This window comes from Sorex araneus, chromosome 2 (assembly GCF_027595985.1).
Source record: "Sorex araneus isolate mSorAra2 chromosome 2, mSorAra2.pri, whole genome shotgun sequence".
NCBI classification, from domain to species: Eukaryota; Metazoa; Chordata; class Mammalia; order Eulipotyphla; family Soricidae; genus Sorex; species Sorex araneus.
The window spans coordinates 261085920-261105167 of record NC_073303.1 but is presented as its reverse complement, the minus strand read 5'-3'; the positions used below and the strand labels follow the sequence as shown (position 1 = coordinate 261105167).

The following is a 19248-nucleotide window of genomic DNA, read 5'->3' as shown; positions in this document are numbered from 1 at the left end:
GAGTGAAAAGTTTGGGCCTTACCTGGCTCGGGGCCCAGGGAGCAGGGGGTGTCGGGGATGGAACCGGGGGCTCAGGGGTTCCTCCCGACTCTGCTCAGGAATTACTCCCGACAGTGCTCAGGGGACCCTGTGGGGTTGCGGGGACCGAACCCGAATCGGCCGCGTGCCAAGCAAGCGCCTGACCCGCTGTGCGTGGGCCCCGCCCGTTTCACTGCCTTGTTTGGGGGCCACACCCGGCAGTGCTCAGGGGGCTCTGCCTGGGCTGTGGACGGGGTGGGAGTGCCCGCCCCTGAGGGAGAGGGACAGCAGGCCGGGCCGAGTCCACCGCCGGCGCCCAGCAGAGCGAGCCTAAGGGAGCCGGCCCCTGGTGGGGGGGTTGCGGGGGTCCTGGCCGCCGCGGGCGCCTGCTCACAGCCCGCCTTGTGTCCTCTGCAGATCATGATCGAGTTCTGCGCCGGGGGCGCCGTGGATGCCATCATGCTGGGTGAGTCCCCCGGGGCCGCCCGCTGCCACTGAGGGCACCCCGGAAGCTTCCGGGCCCTCCGCTCTGGGCCCCTCTGGGTGGGTGAGGAGAGCCGGCCCCACCCACTGTCCCCAGAGGAGCCCCGTGGGCCCCTTCCGGAGCCCTCCCAGCCCTCGGGGGTCTCCTGTGCTCCACCCCGTGAAGGCCCCCAGGGGCCGCTCCGTGGGCCCCGAGTAATCGTGGGGTGTCCCCTCTCCCCTGGGGCCAGGGGATGGAGGGGCTCGGCCTCGGGCGCCCACAGCACGCGGGGGCAGGGGCAGAGCCTGTCGGGCAGGGGATGGCATCACCATGGGAGGGACGGGAGCGACAGAGATGGGCACAGAGTGACCCCAGCACTGACCCCCCCAGCACTGACCCCACAGCACTGACCTCCCCCAGCACTGACCTCCCCAGCACTGACCCCCCCAACACTGACCCCCCCAGCACTGACCCCAGCACTGACCCCCCCTGCACTGACCCCCCCCAGCACTGACCCCCCCTGCACTGACCCCCCCCAGCACTGACCTCCCCCCACACTGACTCCCCCAGCACTGACCCCAGCACTGACCTCTCCCTCTCCCACTGGGGAACCTGAGCAGTGTGGCCCTCGGGGGCCCTGTGTGGCCTCCTCCTGGCTCTTACCCCCTGCCCCCGTGGACAGTGCTCCCTGAGGGGTGAGACCTACAGCCAGAGTGTGCGGAAGCACAGGTGCTGGGCAGGGTGAGGTGGGCGCTGAGGGTGTAGCTGCCCAGGGCCGGGCCCACCCGCCGGGGTGTCCTGGGCGGCCCCTGCTGCCGGGCCAGGGTTTGGAGCTGGTCCCCGAGTTCCCTCCCCAGAAGAGAGCACTGCAGGTGTGGGCACTCAGGGTGTCGCCGGGGCTTCGGGGCCGTGCGAGGGCACAGACCCGACCCTGCCCGCTGCCCTCTGTCCACGTTGCCCCAGTGGCCAGCACTGTGCGGGGCCCCGCGTCTCTGTGCCACCAGCCCGCATGGAGCACCTGGCCACCCGGTGGGCACCGGAGTCCCCAGCCCTGGGGCGGCTGCGGGCTGAGCGTCCCCCGCGCCCCGTCCCGCAGCGCGGGTGCCCTGGGGGGCCGTGCGGGGCTGACCGCCGCCTCCCCCCGCCCGCAGAGCTGGACCGCGGCCTGACGGAGCCCCAGATCCAGGTGGTGTGCCGCCAGATGCTGGAGGCGCTGGCCTTCCTGCACGCCCGGAGGGTCATCCACCGCGACCTGAAGGCCGGCAACGTGCTCATGACCCTGGAGGGCGACATCCGGCTGGGTAAGGGGCCGCGGCCCGGCGGTGCGGCCCAGTGGGCATCGTTGTGGTCGTCGTGACTGTTGTCTTCTGGTGGGGGGCCACTCCGAGGGGCTCAGGGGACCCTGTGGGATGCTGGGAATCGAACCTGGGTTGGCCGCATGCAAGGCAAACGCCCTCCCCGCTGTGCTATTGCTCCAGCCCAGACCCCCCAAGTGATTTTAAGTGAAACTGGCACTTTTTTTTTTCCCAAAAAAGCTTCGCAGAATGATTCCACTCCAACATTTTTTGGAAAAAAAAAACAAAAAAACTGGGCCTAAACTCTGCCCAGCAGTTGTGTGGTGACACGTGGCATCTCCTCAGCCAGAAGGAGTGCCCCCTGCGGCCCCCGCTCCCAGACGAGAGCCAGGGAGGGGAGCGACCCCAGGAGGTCTGGGCGTGCCCTGGGATTTCCAAGTGGGGGGGCAGGAAGCCCTCGATTCTCTGGTCTGACCTGTTTTAGCCCGTGGCCCCCATTTTAGCCCCCCCCCCAAACCTCACTACACCATCCCTGCCCGGCTTGCTCACAGGCTCACTCCTGACACGCGGCACTTTGGCTTGTTTGGGGGCTCACCCCGCAGTGCTCAGGGGCTACTCCTGACTCTGCACACAGGGGTCCCTCCTGGCAGGGCTGGGGGACCCCAGGGGTTGAGCCCGGGCTGGCCGCGTGTAAGGCCAGTGTCTGACCCGCTCTCCTGTCGCTCTGGCCCCGCTTGGCGTGAGTGAGGAAGGTCTGATGCTGATGCCTCCCGTGCTCACTGCTCTGTGCGCGTGTGTAACGCCCTTCACACACTTCTTTCATGTTCCATAAGGTAGGAGCACTTCTGTTTCTCCAGCCACTGATTAAGCTGATTGAATTGGGCATGAACTCCACATTACGTTTTCTTTTTAACTAAAAAAAAAAAAATTTTAGGGGCTGGAGCGATAGCACAGCGGTTAGGGCGTTTGCCTTGCACGTGGCCAACCCGGGTTTGATTCCCAGCATCCCATATGGTCCCCTGAGCACCACCAGGGGTAATTCCTGAGCGCAGAGCCGGGAGTAACCCTGTGCATTGCCAGGTGTGACCCAAAAAGCAAAAAATACATATATATTGAATCCCCATGAGGTGGTTAAAGAGCTTTCATGTTCGAGGTTCAGCTGTACATCCCTCCACCAGTGCACACTCCCCCACAGTGTCCCCAGTGTACCCCCCCTGTCCCCGTCCTCACCCTTCCTCCATGCACACAGTTCCCCCCAGACTCTCTCTACTTGCGGGCATTATACATTGCTGGAATTTCCCCACCACCATTCACGCCTGGCAGATGCTAGATCGTGTACTATCCCTTGCTCACTGGGAATATCCTGGGAGCCACCACGCAGTTATTTTCTGCTTCTAAATTACGATTATTATTTAGTTCTGGGGCCACACCAGGCAGTGCTCAGGGTTGACTCCTTCTTCTGTGCTCAGGGGTCCCTCCTGCTGGTGGTGCCTGGGGACCCTGCGGGCTGCCAGGGGTGGAACCCGGGTTGGCCATGTGCAAGGCCAGTGTCCTCCCCGCTGCCCCCTCCCCGGCCCCTGGGCGACAGTCCCTGTGGCCATAGACACAGCCAGGCTAGAGAGGAATGATTGAAGTCCCGATGTGCCACGGCGTGGGGTCTTCCTCAGCTGTCAGGGGGTCCGAGACGCCCCTGAGAGAACATCTGGGAAGGGGCAGGCCCCGCAGCAGGACCGCGTGGGTGCTCCGTGCGCCAAGGCCGGCCCATTTCAGTTCACGGAGATGAGTTTCTTCACTTACGTAAATACAGCCAGGGTCCCTGCGGGGAACTCCTGGTGCGCGTCCGCGCCTGCTCGGGGGCCTGGGGGTCTGACGGGAAGCAACCGAGGCAGCCAGACAAGAATCTGCCCACGAGGGCTTAGTTCCAGCCCCGAAAGGGCCGGGTAAAGCGAGGGGACAGCGGGTCACTCCTGAGGGCTGCCTGGAGGAGGGGGACTCAGGCCGCGGAGGTGGGAGACGGGAGTGGGCCGTGGGGAGGGGACGGCCTCAGAGCCAGGAGGGGCCGATGGCGGGGGATGGTGGTGCATGCAGTGGCGAAGCACGAGCCTTGCCGGTGTGAGACGCGGGCTCAACCCCAGCACCGGGGAAACAGAACAGAAAACGCCACAGAAAGCCAAGCCCAAGCCCAGCTCGTGGCGTCTGTCCTGCACGAGGCCGTCCGGTCAGGGTTTGAGCCACTTCCCGCGCCTGTGGGCCTGGGCGATGCCCTTCCCTGAGGAGAGCACACGGTGGCGAGTGGGGACAGACGTTTAAGGCCAGCACGGCTGGGCTCGCCTCGGCACACAGCGCCGGTAAATGCATGAGGCGAGCACCTTTGGGGTGATTTATTTGGGGCCTCAGCTTGCGGTGCTCGGGGCTGACTCCAGGCTCTGTGCTCAGGGCTGACTCCTGGCTCTGTGCTCAGGGCTGACTTCTGGCTCTGTGCTCAGGGCTGACTCCTGGCTCTGTGCTCAGGACTGACTCCTGGCTCTGTGCTCAGGGCTGACTCCTGGCTCTGGGCTCAGGGCTTGGGGAGCTCTATGGGATGCTGCATGCGAGGCTGTCCGAGGCTCCGACCCAGCAGTGAGCACTCCCTGGGGGCTGAGAGGGAGGGGAGGGCCGCCCTGGGCTCATGCTTCAGCACCTCACGGTTTTCCCGGCACCCCCAGATGTGGCCCAGCCACCCCCTCCCCAAACAGACGAAACAACAAAGCATTTTTGTAAGTGGTGACGCGGGACTCTGTCTTCTTTTCTGTTGCATGGGGGTGGGTCACCTGTCGCTACTCAGAGTGCTCAGCCTGATCTTTCCTAAACTAACAAAGAGGCGCTATCAGTGGCCCTCCCCGTCCCTGAGTCCTCCGGGAACCCAGCATCTCCGGGCCCGCCCCGGGAGATGGGATGGAGGTGGGGCGGGGAGCCTGCTCGGTTCCCATCTGGGGCCTGGCGGTGCCGTGGTCACGGGCGGTTTGCAGCCCCCTTCCCGCCCTCCCCCACCAGAACAGGAGGTGACATACTTTCGCCACATCCTGGTCGCTCCCCCCATGCCCCCAGCTGTTACATAAACAAAAAAGCCACAAATGCAGAAAATTTGGCCTCATGCATTTTGCTTTGTAAACTAGAGGGGCGGCAGGAGCGGAGGGTCCCTCATCTGTCAGCAGCTGTGGGGGCGCGAGGGGACAGCCTTGCACGAGGCCAACCGGGCTTCCGCCTCAGCACCCCGTGTGGCCCCAAAGCTCTGCAGGATCTCCCTGAGCACAGAGCCCCGAGCACTGTATCCAAGAATGGGGACAGGAAAAAAGGGTCCCTTAGTGCCCTGCCCCCACCCACATCCCATCCCGTAAGACCCCACAGACCCTCACTCCCCCCCAGACCCTTACTCCCCCTCAGACCCTCACTCCCCCTCAGACCCTCACTCCCCCTCTGACCCTCACTCCCACAGACCCTCACTCCCCCCCAGACCCTCACTCTCCCTCAGACCCTCACTCCCCCTCAGACCCTCACTCCCCCTCAGACCCTCACTCCCCCCCAGACCCTCACTCCCCCTCAGACCCTCACTCCCCCTCAGACCCTCACTCCCCCTCAGGCCCTCACTCCCCCTCAGGCCCTCACTCTCCCTCAGACCCTCACTCCCCCTCAGACCCTCACTCCCCCTCTGACCCTCACTCCCACAGACCCTCACTCCCCCCCAGACCCTCACTCTCCCTCAGTCCCATAGAACCTCACTCCCCCCCAGACCCTCACTCCCCCTCAGTCCCACAGAACCTCACTCCCCCCAGACCCTCACTCCCCCTCAGACCCTCACTCCCACAGACCCTCACGCCCCCTCAGACCCTCACTCCCCCTCAGACCCTCACTCCCACAGACCCTCACTCCCCTTCAGACCCTCACTCCCCCTCAGACCCTCACTCCTCCTCAGACCCTCACTCCCCCAGACCCTCACTCCCCCTCAGACCCTCACTCCCCCTCAGACCCTCACTCCCACAGACCCTCACTCCCCCTCAGACCCTCACTCCCCCTCAGACCCTCAGACCCTCACTCCCCCTCAGACCCTCACTCCTCCTCAGACCCTCACCCCCGATCAGACCCTCACTCCCACAGACCCTCACTCCCCCCAGACCCTCACTCCCCCTCAGACCCTCACTCCCTCAGACCCTCACTCCCTCAGACCCTCACTCTCCCTCAGACCCTCACTCCCCCTCAGACCCTCACTCTCCCTCAGACCCTCACTCCCCCCCAGACCCTCACTCCCCATCAGACCCTCACTCTCCCTCAGACCCTCACTCCCACAGACCCTCACTCCCCCTCAGACCCTCACTCCCCCTCAGACCCTCACTCCCCCTCAGACCCTCACCCCCGCTCAGACCCTCACTCCCCCAGACCCTCACTCTCCCTCAGACCCTCACTCCCCCTCAGACCCTCACTCCCACAGACCCTCACTCCCCCTCAGACCCTCACTCCCCCTCAGACCCTCACTCCCCCCCAGACCCTCACTCCCCATCAGACCCTCACTCTCCCTCAGACCCTCACTCCCACAGACCCTCACTCCCCCTTAGACCCTCCCCCACAGACCCTCACTCACCCTCAGACCCTCACTCCTTCTCAGACCCTCACTCCCTCTTAGACCCTCCCCCACAGACCCTCACTCCCCCTCAGACCCTCACTCCCCCTCAGACCCTCACTCCCCCTCAGACCCTCACTCTCTGAACAGCATCACCAGGAGATGGGGAGACGGTTGCTGCCCTACCCCCATTTCTCTGATCCTTACTCTGGGTACATTGTTGACTGAGGGCAGTTGTTGTTTCATCAGCAGACACCCCACCATGGGGACCCCCAAAGAGAACCCATCCATGTGCATTGAGGCCTGAGGACCCGGTGATCCTGCCCAGGGTGTCTGGCCGGGGAATGGGGCGCCCAGCAGGAGGGAAGTGGCGGCTTCCCCCACCCAGGCTGGCTGAGGCTTCCTGGGTTCGGGGCCTTGGGCCTCCCGGGGGTCACTGCCCTTGTGCATGGCGTTGGTTTGGGTTACCCTGTCCTTCTGAGGGAAGGAGGGCGGGCAAGCACTCCCTTCTTTTTCCATTTTTTTTTTTTTGTCACACCCAGCGGTGCTCAGGGCCTACTGCTGGCTCTGCACTCAGACTCAGGAGTCACTCCTCTCGGTGCTTGGGGGACCCTATAGGGTGCCGGGATTGAACCCGGGTCATCCGTGTGCGAGGCAGATGCCCTCCCTGCTGTGCTTGGCTCCCGCCTCATCTGTAAGAACTCCAGGTCTGGGCTGGAGCCATAGCACAGGGGGTAGGGCATTTGCCTTGCATGTGGCCAACCCGGTTCGAATCCCAGCATCCCATATAGTCCCCTGAGCACCGCCAGGGGTGATTCCTGAGTGCAGAGCCAGGAGTGACCCCTGTGCATCGCCGGGTGTGAACTAAAAAGCAAAAAAAACAAGTTTTTGTTTGGGGGGGCTGGAATGATAGCACAGCAGGTAGTACGTGAGCCAGGAGTGACCCCTGTGCATTGCTGGGTGTGACCCAAAAAGAAAAAAAAAAAGAACTCCAGGTCTGTCCTCCGAGAGCTGAGTGGCTGTGTTTGAAGCCTGCTGCGTGTGAGTGTCGCCGCACACCTCTGGCCACCGACGAGTGCCGGCCTGGTGGGCTTGGAATTGTTGCCTCAAGAGACTAGCCTGGCCGGAGTGACCGCTGTGTGTGCAGGAGACCCGGGGCCAGCCTCGGTGCCCTCCGGGCCTTGAGCACACTGGGGAGTGTCCCCCCCTTTAGAAGATACAGAGAGAGAACAGAGAGACAGAGGCAGAGATGAGACAGAGAGAAACAGAGACAGATAGAGACAGGCACAGAGATAGAGATACAGAGAGACACAGAGATAGAGAGACAGAGACAGAGATAGAGAGACAGAAATGAGGACAGAGGGAAAGAGACAGAGAGACACAGAGATAGAGAGACACAGATAGAGATACAGAGAGATAGAGACACAGAGAGCGCGAGACAGTGGGGGAGAGGCAGAGGCCTCGATAGCGCTCGTGCTGCTCGTTGGGAAGCCCCCCCCATCGCTGTCCCCAATGGGAGTTTCGTCCCCCACAGGCTGGCCCGTCCGTGGGCATCTGGGGCAGGGGCGGAAGCCTCATCCCTGCGAGCGTCCATGTGACCTCTCTCTCTTTCTCTCTCTCTCTTTCTCTCTCTCTCCTCTCTCTCTCTCCTCTGTCTCCTCTCTCTATCCTCTCTCTCCTCTATCCTCTCTCTCTCCCTCTCTCCCCCCTCTCTCTCTCCTCTTTCTCTCCCTCTCTCTCTCCTCTCTTTCCCTCTCTCTCTTTCTCTCTCTCTCCTCTCTCTCTCCTCTCCCCTCTCTCTCTCTCTCTCTCTCTCTCTCTCTCTCTCTCTCTCTCTCTCTCGCAGCTGACTTCGGGGTGTCTGCCAAGAATCTGAAGACGCTGCAGAAGCGAGACTCCTTCATCGGGACACCCTACTGGTGAGTGCCCGTCCCGCCCCTCCCATGCCCTCACCGCGCCCAGTGCCCGGCCTGGCTGCCTCAGTTTCTGCGCCTGGGGCGTCCTGGCACCAGCCTCAAGGGTCTGTGAGCTTCGCGGGGTCCCGCCAGGAGACCCCCCCAAAGGCCACTCCTGGCCTGGGCTCTCCAGGCTGCCTCCTAAAGATTGCATGTTTTTCTTCTTTTAAAACTTTGGTTTGGGGGCTCTGCCCTGCCCTGCTGTGGAGCCCCCGGGACGTCTCTGCCGCTGCGTCTCGCCTCTGTCTGTTGAAACGTTTCTGTGCAGACTGTGCCCTGCTCGGTCCGCCCGGCCACCTTCTGCCTCTACTCACATTCTCTCTCCTCACCCTTTCGCTCCCACTTTCCGCGTCTCCTCCCGTCTCTCTCCCTCTGTCTCCCCCGTCTCTCTGTCTCTGTCTCTCTCATAGAGTCCACCATAGGGCCCCTCCCCCCAGCCTGGCCCTTCCCCGGCGCCCCCCAAAGCCCCGCAGGACGCTGCTGCGCTCTGGATCGCTGCTGCCCCCTGGCGGCAGGCATGGGGAGCTGCGTCCCGTGGAGGCTCGCGCAGGACCTGGGGCTGGTGGGGGCGGCCGGGCGGAGCCGGGTCCTCAGAGCCCCGCTGTCCCCCCGGCCGGCTCAGGATGGCCCCGGAGGTGGTGCTGTGCGAGACCATGAAGGACACGCCATACGACTACAAGGCAGACATCTGGTCGCTGGGCATTACGCTCATCGAGATGGCCCAGATCGAGCCCCCCCACCACGAGCTCAACCCCATGCGGGTCCTGCTCAAGATCGCCAAGTCCGACCCCCCAACGCTGCTGACGCCGTCCAAGTGGTAGGGGGGCCAGGCGGGCGGGGGGCCCCGAGGCCCTGCTGGGGCCTGGGCGCATCACTGGACCTACCGCTCAGAGGCCCGCGGCCCCTGCCACCTGGTCAGCCGGGTCACATGCTTCCCACCGCCAGGTCCGCGGACTTCCGGGACTTTCTGAAGATGGCGCTGGACAAGAGTCCCGAGAGCCGGCCCAGCGCCACGCAGCTGCTGGAGGTGGGGCCGCCCCTCCCCCCCGCTCCCCCCTGGGACTGGCAGGGGCCTGGGGTGTGGGTCACTACACAGCAGGTCCTCCGAGGCCCCCCCCCGTGACTGCCCCCGGGGAAAGGGGGACTGGGCCCGGGGCGTCAGCCTTGCCCAGACACACACGGGCTCAGAGGACAGCTGGCTGGGGACCCCCGAGTGCGTGAGCTTCCGGGATGCTCTCGGCTTGGAAACCCCGCTCAGTGCTCAGTGCTCAGTGGTCCTCAGGGCTCCGCCTTGGGCGCTAAGTGGGGCCCTCCCCATTCTAGGGGCCCGCGGCACCTCGGCCAGGCCACCCGGGGGCTTAGCCAGGACCCGAGGGCCGGGGGGGGGTCTGCCGTGGGGGACGCTCATCTGAGGTGGCCCTCACCCCTGTGGGGAACAGGAGAGCCTCAGGCAGGATGGTTTTCTGGAGGCTTCTGAGGTCCTGGGGCTGCCGCCCAGCCCCACTTCCTGCCTGCTGGCCCCGGTCAGCTGCCGGTCATCCCCGCGCCCAGCTCCTCTCCGGAGAGGAAGGACGCGGGTGGACCGATGGGACACTGAGCCCGCGATCGGCCTCTGCCCGCCGGGCAGTGCTGTGCGCGGCGAGGAACCTTGGGCTCCCGGGCCGGGGGCTGCCCTGTGCCGGCCAGGGGGTCCCTCTGCACCGGACTCCACACGAGGGTGGGGGCAGGGGTCCAGGCACGCAGCCTCAGGCCCCTGGGCCAGTCGCGTCCTGGCCTGGCCATTCCACAGCTGCCCCCGGCCGCATCCCAGCTGCACTCAGGAATTTCCCGGGTTGCAAAATCCTGACTGCGCCCCACCCCCGGCCCCCACCCCCATGTCAGCAGAGGGACAGGGCGTGGGGCGGGGGGACAGCGAGGGGGGACCCGCCAGTGTGGAGGGGAGACAGTGCTCGGGCACCTCCTGAGGCACGGAGCAGATGGGGGTGTGGAGGCAGCGTTTTCTGAAGCCGGTCTGGGAAGGTGGCCGCCCCGGCTGGGGACCCCTGCGCAGATGGGGACAGATTTCCCCCCAACAGCCTCGGAATGTCCAGACGGGCCGGGCCGCAGCCCAGGGGCGCGCGTCCCGGCTCAGGCAGCGAGTTCGAGTTCCTGCTGCAGATGGGACAGCGGCCTGAGGTGCCGGCCTTGCACGCGCTGACCCGCGTCCCGTCTCCGGCAGCCCGTAGGTGCCCCTGCGCCCGCCGGGAGTGGCCCCCGAGAGCAGAGCCAGGATGTGGCCCCCAAACTAGCTCCTTGTTGGGCTCCAGCTGGCCGGGAGCATGCTCTGCGGGGGGGAGAGTCCTCCGCCGTCCGGCCCCGGCCCCCCAGGAGGTCCCCTGACGCCCCTGTCGGGCCCCTGGCCCCCCGGGAGGCCCCCTGATGCCCCTGTCGGGCCCCTGGCCCCCCGGGAGGCCCCCTGACGCCCCTGTCCGGCCCCCAGCACCCCTTTGTCCGCGGCGTGAGCAGCAACAAGGCCCTGCGGGAGCTGGTGGCGGAGGCCAAGGCCGAGGTGATGGAGGAGGTCGAGCACGGCCAGGACGAGGCAGAGGACGAGGACCCGGTGGACACTGCAGACCCCGCCCCCGTGCACGTACGTGGGGGTGCTGGGCGGGGCGCCCCTTAGAGGTCACAGACCCCCGCTGGGCAGGGCAGGGTGCCCATGGGCTCTCCCCCGTGCAGAAATGGGTCTTCTGTTCCACACCGGCGTCCTTTCGGGTCCCGTGTGCCCCCTGCCAGGAGCCCTGAGAGAAGCAGATAAGACCCCCAAGCCCACCAGCCAGGCTCGGGGGCCGACCCGCCCTCCAGCCACTTTGCCGCACCGGACTAAGCATTTGTTTGGCCATTTATTTATTTATTTACACTTTTTGGGTCACACCCAGAGATACCCAGAGGTTACTCCTGGCTTTGCATTCAGGAATTGCTCCTGGCAGTACTTGGGGCACTGTACAGGATGCTGGGGATCAAACCCGGGTCAGCCGCATGCAAGGCAAACGCCCTACCTGCTGTGCTATTGCTCCGGCCCCTTGTTTGGCCTTTTATTGGGACGTTGTTGGGTGTGGCGTCAGCTGCCCCTTGCACGGCCGTCTTGCAGCAAGTGTGTGAGGGCCAGAGGCCCCCGGGGGTCCTCAGCCCTTTAGACAGGCCGTGGAGCAGTTCCCGGGTGGGCACTGGGGAGTGGCAGGGACTGCGGTTTGCGGGGGAGAGCGGCCACACTGATTCTCTCACCCCCCTGTGTGCATCTTATTTTATTTTTTGGTTTGGTCACACCCGGCGATGCTCGGGGTTAGTCCCGGCTCATGCACTCAGGAATCACTCCTGGCGGTGCTCAGGGGACCATATGGGATGCTGGGAATCGAACCCGGGTTTGGCCCCATGCAAGGCAAACGCCCTCCCCGCTGTGCTATCGCTCCAGCCCACCGGTGTGCGTCTGACCGGTGCCAGGGCCACAGCTCCGGGGGGCGGTGGTGCTGAGGGGTGGCTCTTGATGACCTCCCCACCCCCCACCCCACCCCTGCAGCCTCCGGGGACCCACGCACACGCACACGACCCCTCCGACACCAGCCTCAAGGAGCTGCCGCCCAGCCAGCCCCAGAGCAGCGTCAACGGGCCCAGCTCGGCCCCCGCAGACGGAGCAGCGCCGGCCGCCGCCAAGCACGAGAACGGCCCCGTGGCGCCCGCGCCCCTGCGGAAAGCCCGGCCCGTGTCCGTGGGTGCCCGGATCCAGGACTCGGAGGAGCCGAAAGCCGGCCTAGTGGCCGGCACGTCCCAGCACCCGGGCCAGAGCCGGCCCAGCAGCAGTGCCCTGGAGAGCCTAGCGCTGCCCTCCCAGCTCTCCGACCCCGTGTCCACGCCCCAGCACCCGGGCCAGAGCCGGCCCAGCAGCAGTGCCCTGGAGAGCCTGGCGCTGCCCTCCCAGCTCTCCGACCCCGCGTCCAGGAGGGACTCGGCCTGCAGCACCGTGTCCACCTCCGAGAGCACCGAGTGCATCAGTTCCTCGCTCTCGGCCGAGCTGGCCATCAACAAGGAGACGGGGTCCCTGTCCCTCAAGGTGACGCCCTGCCCTCTGCGGGGGGCTGCGTCCTGGTGCAGGGGCGGGGAGGGGGGAGGCTCCTCTGGGGGGCTCGTGGCAGCCAAGGCTCAGTGCCCTTCCCAGCTCAGAGAGGTGGACACAGCCCCGGCCCACGGGGGTCCCCACACCCACCGTGGGCAGGGGGCTGCGCTGGGGAGGAAGAGCTCTGGGAGCCAGAGGACTCCCGGGAGGGGTGCTCGTGCCCGCCCAGCAGTGGCCTCAGCAGGGACGGGGCTGAGCTCTGCCCGCCCCCCCCAGGACTCCAGGCTGCACAAGAAGACCCTGAAGAGGACGCGCAGGTTCGTGGTGGACGGCGTGGAGGTGAGCGTGACCACGTCCAAGATCATCAGCGAGGACGAGAAGAAGGACGAGGACATGCGCTTCCTCAGGCAGGCACCCGGCCGCCGGGGACGTGGGCGTGGGTGGTGGTGCTGGCCCTGCGTGCCGCTGACCCCGACTCAGCCCGAGCACCACACAGGGTCCCCCTGAGCACCGCCGGGTGCGACCCCCAAGCCCAAGGGGTAGAGGAGCTTACATGACCACAGCCCACTGCCCTGTCCAGCCACCCCTCCCCCGTCTGCCCAGCCACTGTGGGGGTAGCCGCCCCCCGTCCACACACCGCCCCTCACCTACTGCCCACCTGCCAGAGCGGGGAATGTGCCTCCTCCCTCCTTCCCTTCCCCACCCATCATCCGTCCGTCCCTCCCCAATGCGTCCCTCCCTTCCTCCCTCCTCCCCCCATGCATCCCTCCCTCCCCCATGCATCCCTCTCTTCCTCCCTCCCCCACCCATGCATCCCTCCCTCCCCCACGCATCCCTCCCTCTCACCCACGCACCCCTCCCTCCCTTTCCCACCCGTGCATCCCTCTGCCCCTCCCCCACCCATGCATCCCGGCCCCTCCCCCCCATGCATCCCTCCCTCCCTCCATTCATCCATCCATCCTTTCCTCCACCCCCAGCCCCCTCCGCCTCCCCTGCCTGGAGGGGCAGTTCTCACCCCACTTCCTGTTTGTCCATCTTCCTACCGACCCACCCGTCTCCCTCATCCTGGGGGGTGTTCACCTCCCAAGCAGGACCCCGGGGGCCCCGGGCCCACTCCCAGGGATCCTGGCCGTGCCCTGGGCACCCTGGGTGGCTTGCGGGGAAGGTGGTGCTGGATGGAAGCTGGGCCTGCGCGTGAGGCGTGAGGCCTGGCCCCTGGCCCCCGAGCCCCCGTGCTGCGGGCGCCCGCAGACCCCCTCTCTCCCCCCCCCCAGGCGCCAGGAGCTGCGGGAGCTGCGGCTGCTGCAGAAGGAGGAGCACCGGAACCAGGCCCAGCTGAGCAGCCGGCACGAGCTGCAGCTGGAGCAGATGCAGAGGCGCTTCGAGCAGGAGATGAGCGTGAGTGCGGCGGGGGCGGGCGCGGGGCACGGGTGGGCATGGGCGGGGACGGGCTCCAGCGCACAGAGGCCAAGCGCCCCGCCCCCGCAGGCCAAGAAGAAGGCCTTCGACGCGGAGCTGGAGACCCTGGAGCGGCAGCAGAAGCAGCAGGTGGAGCGGCTGGAGCAGGAGCACAACGTGCGCCGGCGGGACGAGGCCCGGCGCCTGAGGCTGGAGCAGGAGCGCGACTACGCCCGCTTCCAGGAGCAGCTCCGGCTGCGGAAGAAGGAGGTGGGCCGGCGCGGAGGGGGGCCGCGGGGCTGCCTGCCGGGCCCCTTCCCGGCCGCGTGCGCGCGCGTGCATGCATGCATTTGCGTGTGCATGCATGCTTGTGTACATGCGTGTTTGCGTGTGCACACGCGTGCCCATCATGGTCCGCCTCTCCGATCTCCCCTCCGGGCGCTGTCAGCCCCTGCAGCGCCCCCCTCTGTCAGGCCCCAGGGGCCGCGGTCGCCTTGTGCGCCCACCCCGCCCCTCCCCCAGTGTGCGGATTTTGTCTGTGCCTTTCCTGTGGTGAAGGCTGGGCTCCCAGGCCCTGGGTGACCCCCGGCCTCCCCACCGCTCTCGCGCAGGTGAAGAACGAGGTGGAGAAGCTGCCCCGGCAGCAGCGGAAGGAGAACCTGAAGCAGAAGATGGAGGAGCACGCACAGAAAAAGCAGCAGCTTGTAAGGGGCCACCTCCCCCGTGCAGCCCTCCCTGACTGCTCCCAGGACACACCCCTGCCCCGTGCCTTGTTTGGTGCTGGCCACATCTCTTTTTTTATTTTCTTTTTGGGTCACACCCGGCTATGCACAGGGGTTACTCCTGGCTCTGCACTCAGGAATTACTCCTGGCGGTGCTTGGGGGACCCTATGGGATGCCGGGGATTGAACCCGGGTCGGCTGCATGCAAGGCAAACGCCCTCCCCGCTGTGCTATCGCTCCAGCCCCTGGCCACATCTCTTGACCAAACCGGGAAAGCCTCTGGGCGCCGTTCCTGTGTGTCCCGTCACTGTCCGCCACCCCCATCAGGTGGGGAGCCTGGCCTGGAGGTGCCAGGGTCCCTGTGTGCTGTGCCTGGCCAGCAGGTGGGGCAGCTGAGGCCCAGAGCGGACAGCCGGCCGGTGCCGGGCACGGTCTAGGATCCTCCCTCCGCTCCCCGTTTCCCGGCTCAGCGTGGCGAGTCTCGGGGGCCCAGAGCTGCTGGCGCGCGTCCCTCATGGGGCCCCTGGACTCTGGGCCGGCCGGCCGCACTGCACAGGCCCTCGCCTGCCCACTGGCTCCGATCCCACTGAGCCCGGCCCTGCCCCCCAGGACCGGGACTTCCTGGCCAAGCAGAAGGAAGACCTGCAGCAGGCCATGCGGAAGGTCACGGCCGACAACAGGCGCGAGATCTGCAACAAGGAGCGCGAGTGTCTCACCAAGAAGCAGAAGCTGCTTCGAGGTGTGTGTGTGGGGGGTGCAGGCTCGGGGAGGGGGAGCTCGGGGGTGCCCCCAGCAGCAGCTGCCCCAGCCTGGCCGCTGGCGAGGCTGGGGGAGGCTCTTTCCCCGATGCACGGGGGCACTCCAGGGCTTGCCTGCGTGCGTGTCCCTGTGTGGGTCTCTGAGGGGCTGTGCTGTCCGTCTGTGCAGACCGCGAGGCGGCCCTGTGGGACATGGAGGAGCTGCAGCTGCAGGAGCGGCACCAGCTGGTCAAGCAGCAGCTCAAGGACCAGTATTTCCTGCAGCGGCACGAGCTCATGCGGAAGCACGAGAAGGTGAGGCGGGCACCAGCCCCCTGGACTCCGGGGGGGAGCGGGAGAGGGGTCCCAGCCGGCGGGCACCAGACCCCTGAGCTCTGGGGGAAGGAGGTGAGGGGTCCCGGCTGGCGGGCACCAGCCCCCTGGGCTCCCGGGGGAGGCGTGAGGGGCCCAGCCGGTCCCGCACAGGCCCGGGCGGGGCGGAGGGGGCAGTCCCCGGAGGGTCCCCAGGTCCCCCTCTCTCTCGGGGGTGGGCGGGGCGGGCGTGCCCTCAGCCGGTGCCCTGCGCAGGAGCGGGAGCAGATGCAGCGCTACAACCAGCGCATGCTGGAGCAGCTGCGGGCGCGGCAGCAGCAGGAGCGCGCGCGGCTGCCCAAGATCCAGCGCAGCGAGGGCAAGACGCGCATGGCCATGTACAAGAAGAGCCTGCACATCGCGGGCGCCCCCGCCGCCCAGCAGCGCGACCGCGTCAAGCAGGTGGGCAGGGGGCCGCCTGGGGGTGGGGCCCCGGGGCCCGGCGTCCGCTGACGCCCCCACGCGCCCGCCCCGCAGTTCTCCCTGCAGGAGGAGAAGAGGCAGAAGTCGGAGCGGCTGCAGCAGCAGCAGAAGCACGAGAACCAGACGCGGGACATGGCGGCCCAGTGCGAGGCCAACATGGAGGAGCTGCAGCAGCTGCAGGTGCCCCCGGGGGGCGCGCGGACCCCCAGGCACTGCTGGGGTGGCGCCCCCGTGACCGGCCCCAGAGGGGGGGGGGGCAGATAGCCGCTCCGGGGCTCCACAGGGAACCTGGATACGCGTGTAGCCGGGTGGCGCCTGGAACCCGCCAGCGCAGGGTCCAGCAGGGGGGAGTGGGCGCGGCCGGCCCACAGGGTGGCGCCCCCACCTGGCAGGGCCTTCCTCGGCCGGGCGCCCCTTGTGGCGGGGGACGGCACTGCAGGGATCGAGGCCGCCTACCCGCCAGCAGGTGGGGGGTCTGAGTGCAGCGCGGCCCTGCCCCTGGCTCCTGGGGTGGGGGGCGATCCCGGGCGACTCACCCCAGCGGCTGATGGAGGACCGTCCTCCCTGACCTGCAGCGTCTGTGCTGTCTGGGCGGGGGCCGTCCTGGAGGGCTGCGGGACCCCCCCCCACCCCGGGATGTCTCGGCCTGTCCCGAGCTGTCCCCCGGGACTTGTCTTCCAGCGGGAGAAGTGCCACCTACTGCTGGAGCTCGAGGGGCAGAAGCTCAAGGCCCTGGACGAAGACCACAGCCAGGCCCTGCGGGAGTGGCGGGACCAGCTCCGGCCGCGCAAAAAGGTAGCGGATGTGTGTGCACACACATGCGTGTGTGTGTGTGTGTGTATGGATGCGCACGTGAGCACTTTGGGGACCCGTCTCCCCGCCCCCGGCCCGGGGCTTCGCTAAGGTCCATTTCTCTGTGCTGGCCGCACCCGGGGGGCGTGAGCTGGCCTGTTGGGTCACCCCCACGCTCATGTCTTTCGGGGGGAAGGGGAGGGCCGTGCCAGGGATGACCGTGGGGTGGTGCCCAGTACCTGCAGGCACGGCCTCCCGAGCCGGGCCCGCCCCAGGCCGGGGTGGACAGCAGCGGCTGCTGCCACACTCACCCGCCCGGCACCCCCTGGCTGCCCCAGCTCTGGTCCTCCATTGCCTGGGTGTCCGTCCGTCTATCCGTCCCCTGCCTCACACTCAGGGCCTGGCCTGGGCTTTGTGGTCTCGGCTTCACGTGTGGTTCTCTGGCGGGCCCTGGCCGTGGCAGGGACTGGGGGGAGGGTGCTGAGCAGGGGCGAGGGGCCGAGCCTGAGGCTGCCCCGTCCGGTGTCCACTGCGGGGGAGCGAGCCAGTGGGGCGAGAGTCTCTGCTTCGCGTCCACACCCCAGGTCCCCGGGCCCCTCTGCACGCTGCTCTTGCCCTGGCCCGAGGCGTCACCGCTGGGCTTAGAGACCCCTGACCTAGACGCCGAGGGGGGAGGCGGCAGGTCCGGAAAACTCACCCGGCCAGTAGCACACGCGGCCAGGGACACTGCCATGAGGGCCACTCCCCGGGGTGCTCGGACACGGCGTCCGGCCAAGAACAGGAATTCGGGGGCCGGAGGGGGACACCAGGCCCCTCCTCCATGGAATCTAACAGGCTGCAGCCTTGCCTGCAGTGGGGGACCCTGGTTGGGCCCTCCCGACCCCCTCCTGGCTGTGGGACCCGGGGCCGGTGGCTCAGCCTCTCTGGGCTTCCAAAGCCCTGAGCTGGCGTTTCCAGAGCAGAAGCCTCAGGTGCGGTGGCGGGTCACCTGAGCGTGAGGGAGTGGGGGGCGAGGGGTGTCCACTCGGGCAGCCCCCACCCCACCCCTCACCCAGGCTGCAGAGCCGAGAGTGGCCCCCCGAACCTATCAGTCTCCGAGCACCATTCTTGGGGCATGTGGGGTCCTTCCGGAGGGTGCCCCAGGCGGCTGGAGCCACGGGACAGCCGGGAGGGCACTGGCCTTGCACATGGAGGACCTGGATTCAATCCCCGGCATCTGCACGGGGTCCCCTGAGCACAGAGCTGGGAGTTGGTCGGCCCTGAGCACTGCCGGGTGGGCCCCCAACACACCGACACTCCAGGAGGTGCTCAGGGGCTCCTGCGGGGGATGGAGCCCGCGGGGCAGCCGGGGGCTGGCGTCCAATCCCTCCCTCCCCGCCCCACGCAGGCACTGGAGGACGAGCTGACCCAGAAGAGGCTGGAGCAGGAGCAGTTCTTCACGCTCAGGGAGGAGGCCGAGTCCCCGGAGCCCAGCACCCCCGGCAAGGGCACCAAGTTCTTCCCCTACAGCGCACTGGACGCCCCCTAGGGCCCCGGCCGGCCCTGTCAACAAGGCACTCAGGACTCCCGCCCCGCCGAGTCCCGGGCAGGGCCGGCAGAGGGGTGACCCGCGGCCCCCAGCCCCTGCTTTTGCCAAAATGCCAGCACAGCCGCGCTCTCCACGGGCTGTGCTGGGCCCGGGGCTGGCGAGCCCCAGACGCTGCCCCCACCCCGATGAAAGCTCAAACCCGCAGGGAGAGGAGGCCTTCAGGGGGCCCCGCCCCCACAGCCCCTCAGTCCTGGGAAGTGGAGGTGGAGGCTGGTCTTGGGGGCCCGGCGTGAGCACGCGCCTGCGGTTCCCGCCCACCCAGGCACCCGAGTCCCAGGGGCAGCTGGGAGGCCACTGCGGGGTTGTGCCTGGCTGGACGTGTCCCCCCAGCCCCTCTCCAGGAGGTGCTGCCATCCCCCCGCCCCCGCTGCAGCCTTCCCCACCGGCCCGCCCCAGCCAGCAGAGCTGGCCCGACGTCAGCCGGACACAAAGTATAAAGGGTCTTCGCAAGGAGGACCCCGCCAGGATCAGGAGACGGAATGCGGCGGGATCACAGAGGCGCCCCCGCACACTCGGCCCTCAGAGCCCACGGGGCAACAGGGACCTTGTGGCCTCGAGACCACCTTTGCAGAGGCTGTAACGGAGACGCCCGGCATGGAGCGTGCCCCGCCGCGCACTGCCAGACTAAGGTTCAAACAGCCGCCGACGACAGCCAACGATGCCGCCAGTCGCGCCGCCCCGAGACACTGTCTGCTAATAAAGACGGAAGCGCCTGTGTCCCGGTGGTGCTTCAGGTGGGAGGGCCGGGCAAGGCCGCAGCCGAGGGGTCCCGTGTGTGCTCTCTGCAGACAAGCAGAACGT

At 67.2% G+C, this 19248-nt stretch overlaps 1 protein-coding gene across 1 annotated transcript in view; it reads left to right on the top strand.

Annotated features, from left to right (window-relative positions):
• The window catches only part of STK10 (serine/threonine kinase 10), a 48919-nt gene extending 29755 nt beyond the window's left edge, over window positions 1-19164 (top strand). Inside the window, exons 3-19 of the mRNA XM_055128238.1 lie at window positions 436-484; window positions 1633-1782; window positions 8217-8289; window positions 8948-9142; window positions 9271-9352; window positions 10805-10954; window positions 11882-12412; window positions 12692-12822; window positions 13690-13813; window positions 13904-14083; window positions 14425-14517; window positions 15145-15274; window positions 15463-15587; window positions 15861-16046; window positions 16122-16247; window positions 16749-16862; window positions 18247-19164. Of these exons, the coding sequence (XP_054984213.1) occupies window positions 436-484; window positions 1633-1782; window positions 8217-8289; window positions 8948-9142; window positions 9271-9352; window positions 10805-10954; window positions 11882-12412; window positions 12692-12822; window positions 13690-13813; window positions 13904-14083; window positions 14425-14517; window positions 15145-15274; window positions 15463-15587; window positions 15861-16046; window positions 16122-16247; window positions 16749-16862; window positions 18247-18387 (2580 nt within the window). The 3' untranslated portion in view covers window positions 18388-19164. The remainder of the gene's footprint in view (window positions 1-435; window positions 485-1632; window positions 1783-8216; window positions 8290-8947; window positions 9143-9270; window positions 9353-10804; window positions 10955-11881; window positions 12413-12691; window positions 12823-13689; window positions 13814-13903; window positions 14084-14424; window positions 14518-15144; window positions 15275-15462; window positions 15588-15860; window positions 16047-16121; window positions 16248-16748; window positions 16863-18246) is intronic.
• The last annotated feature ends 84 nt before the right edge of the window (window positions 19165-19248 follow it).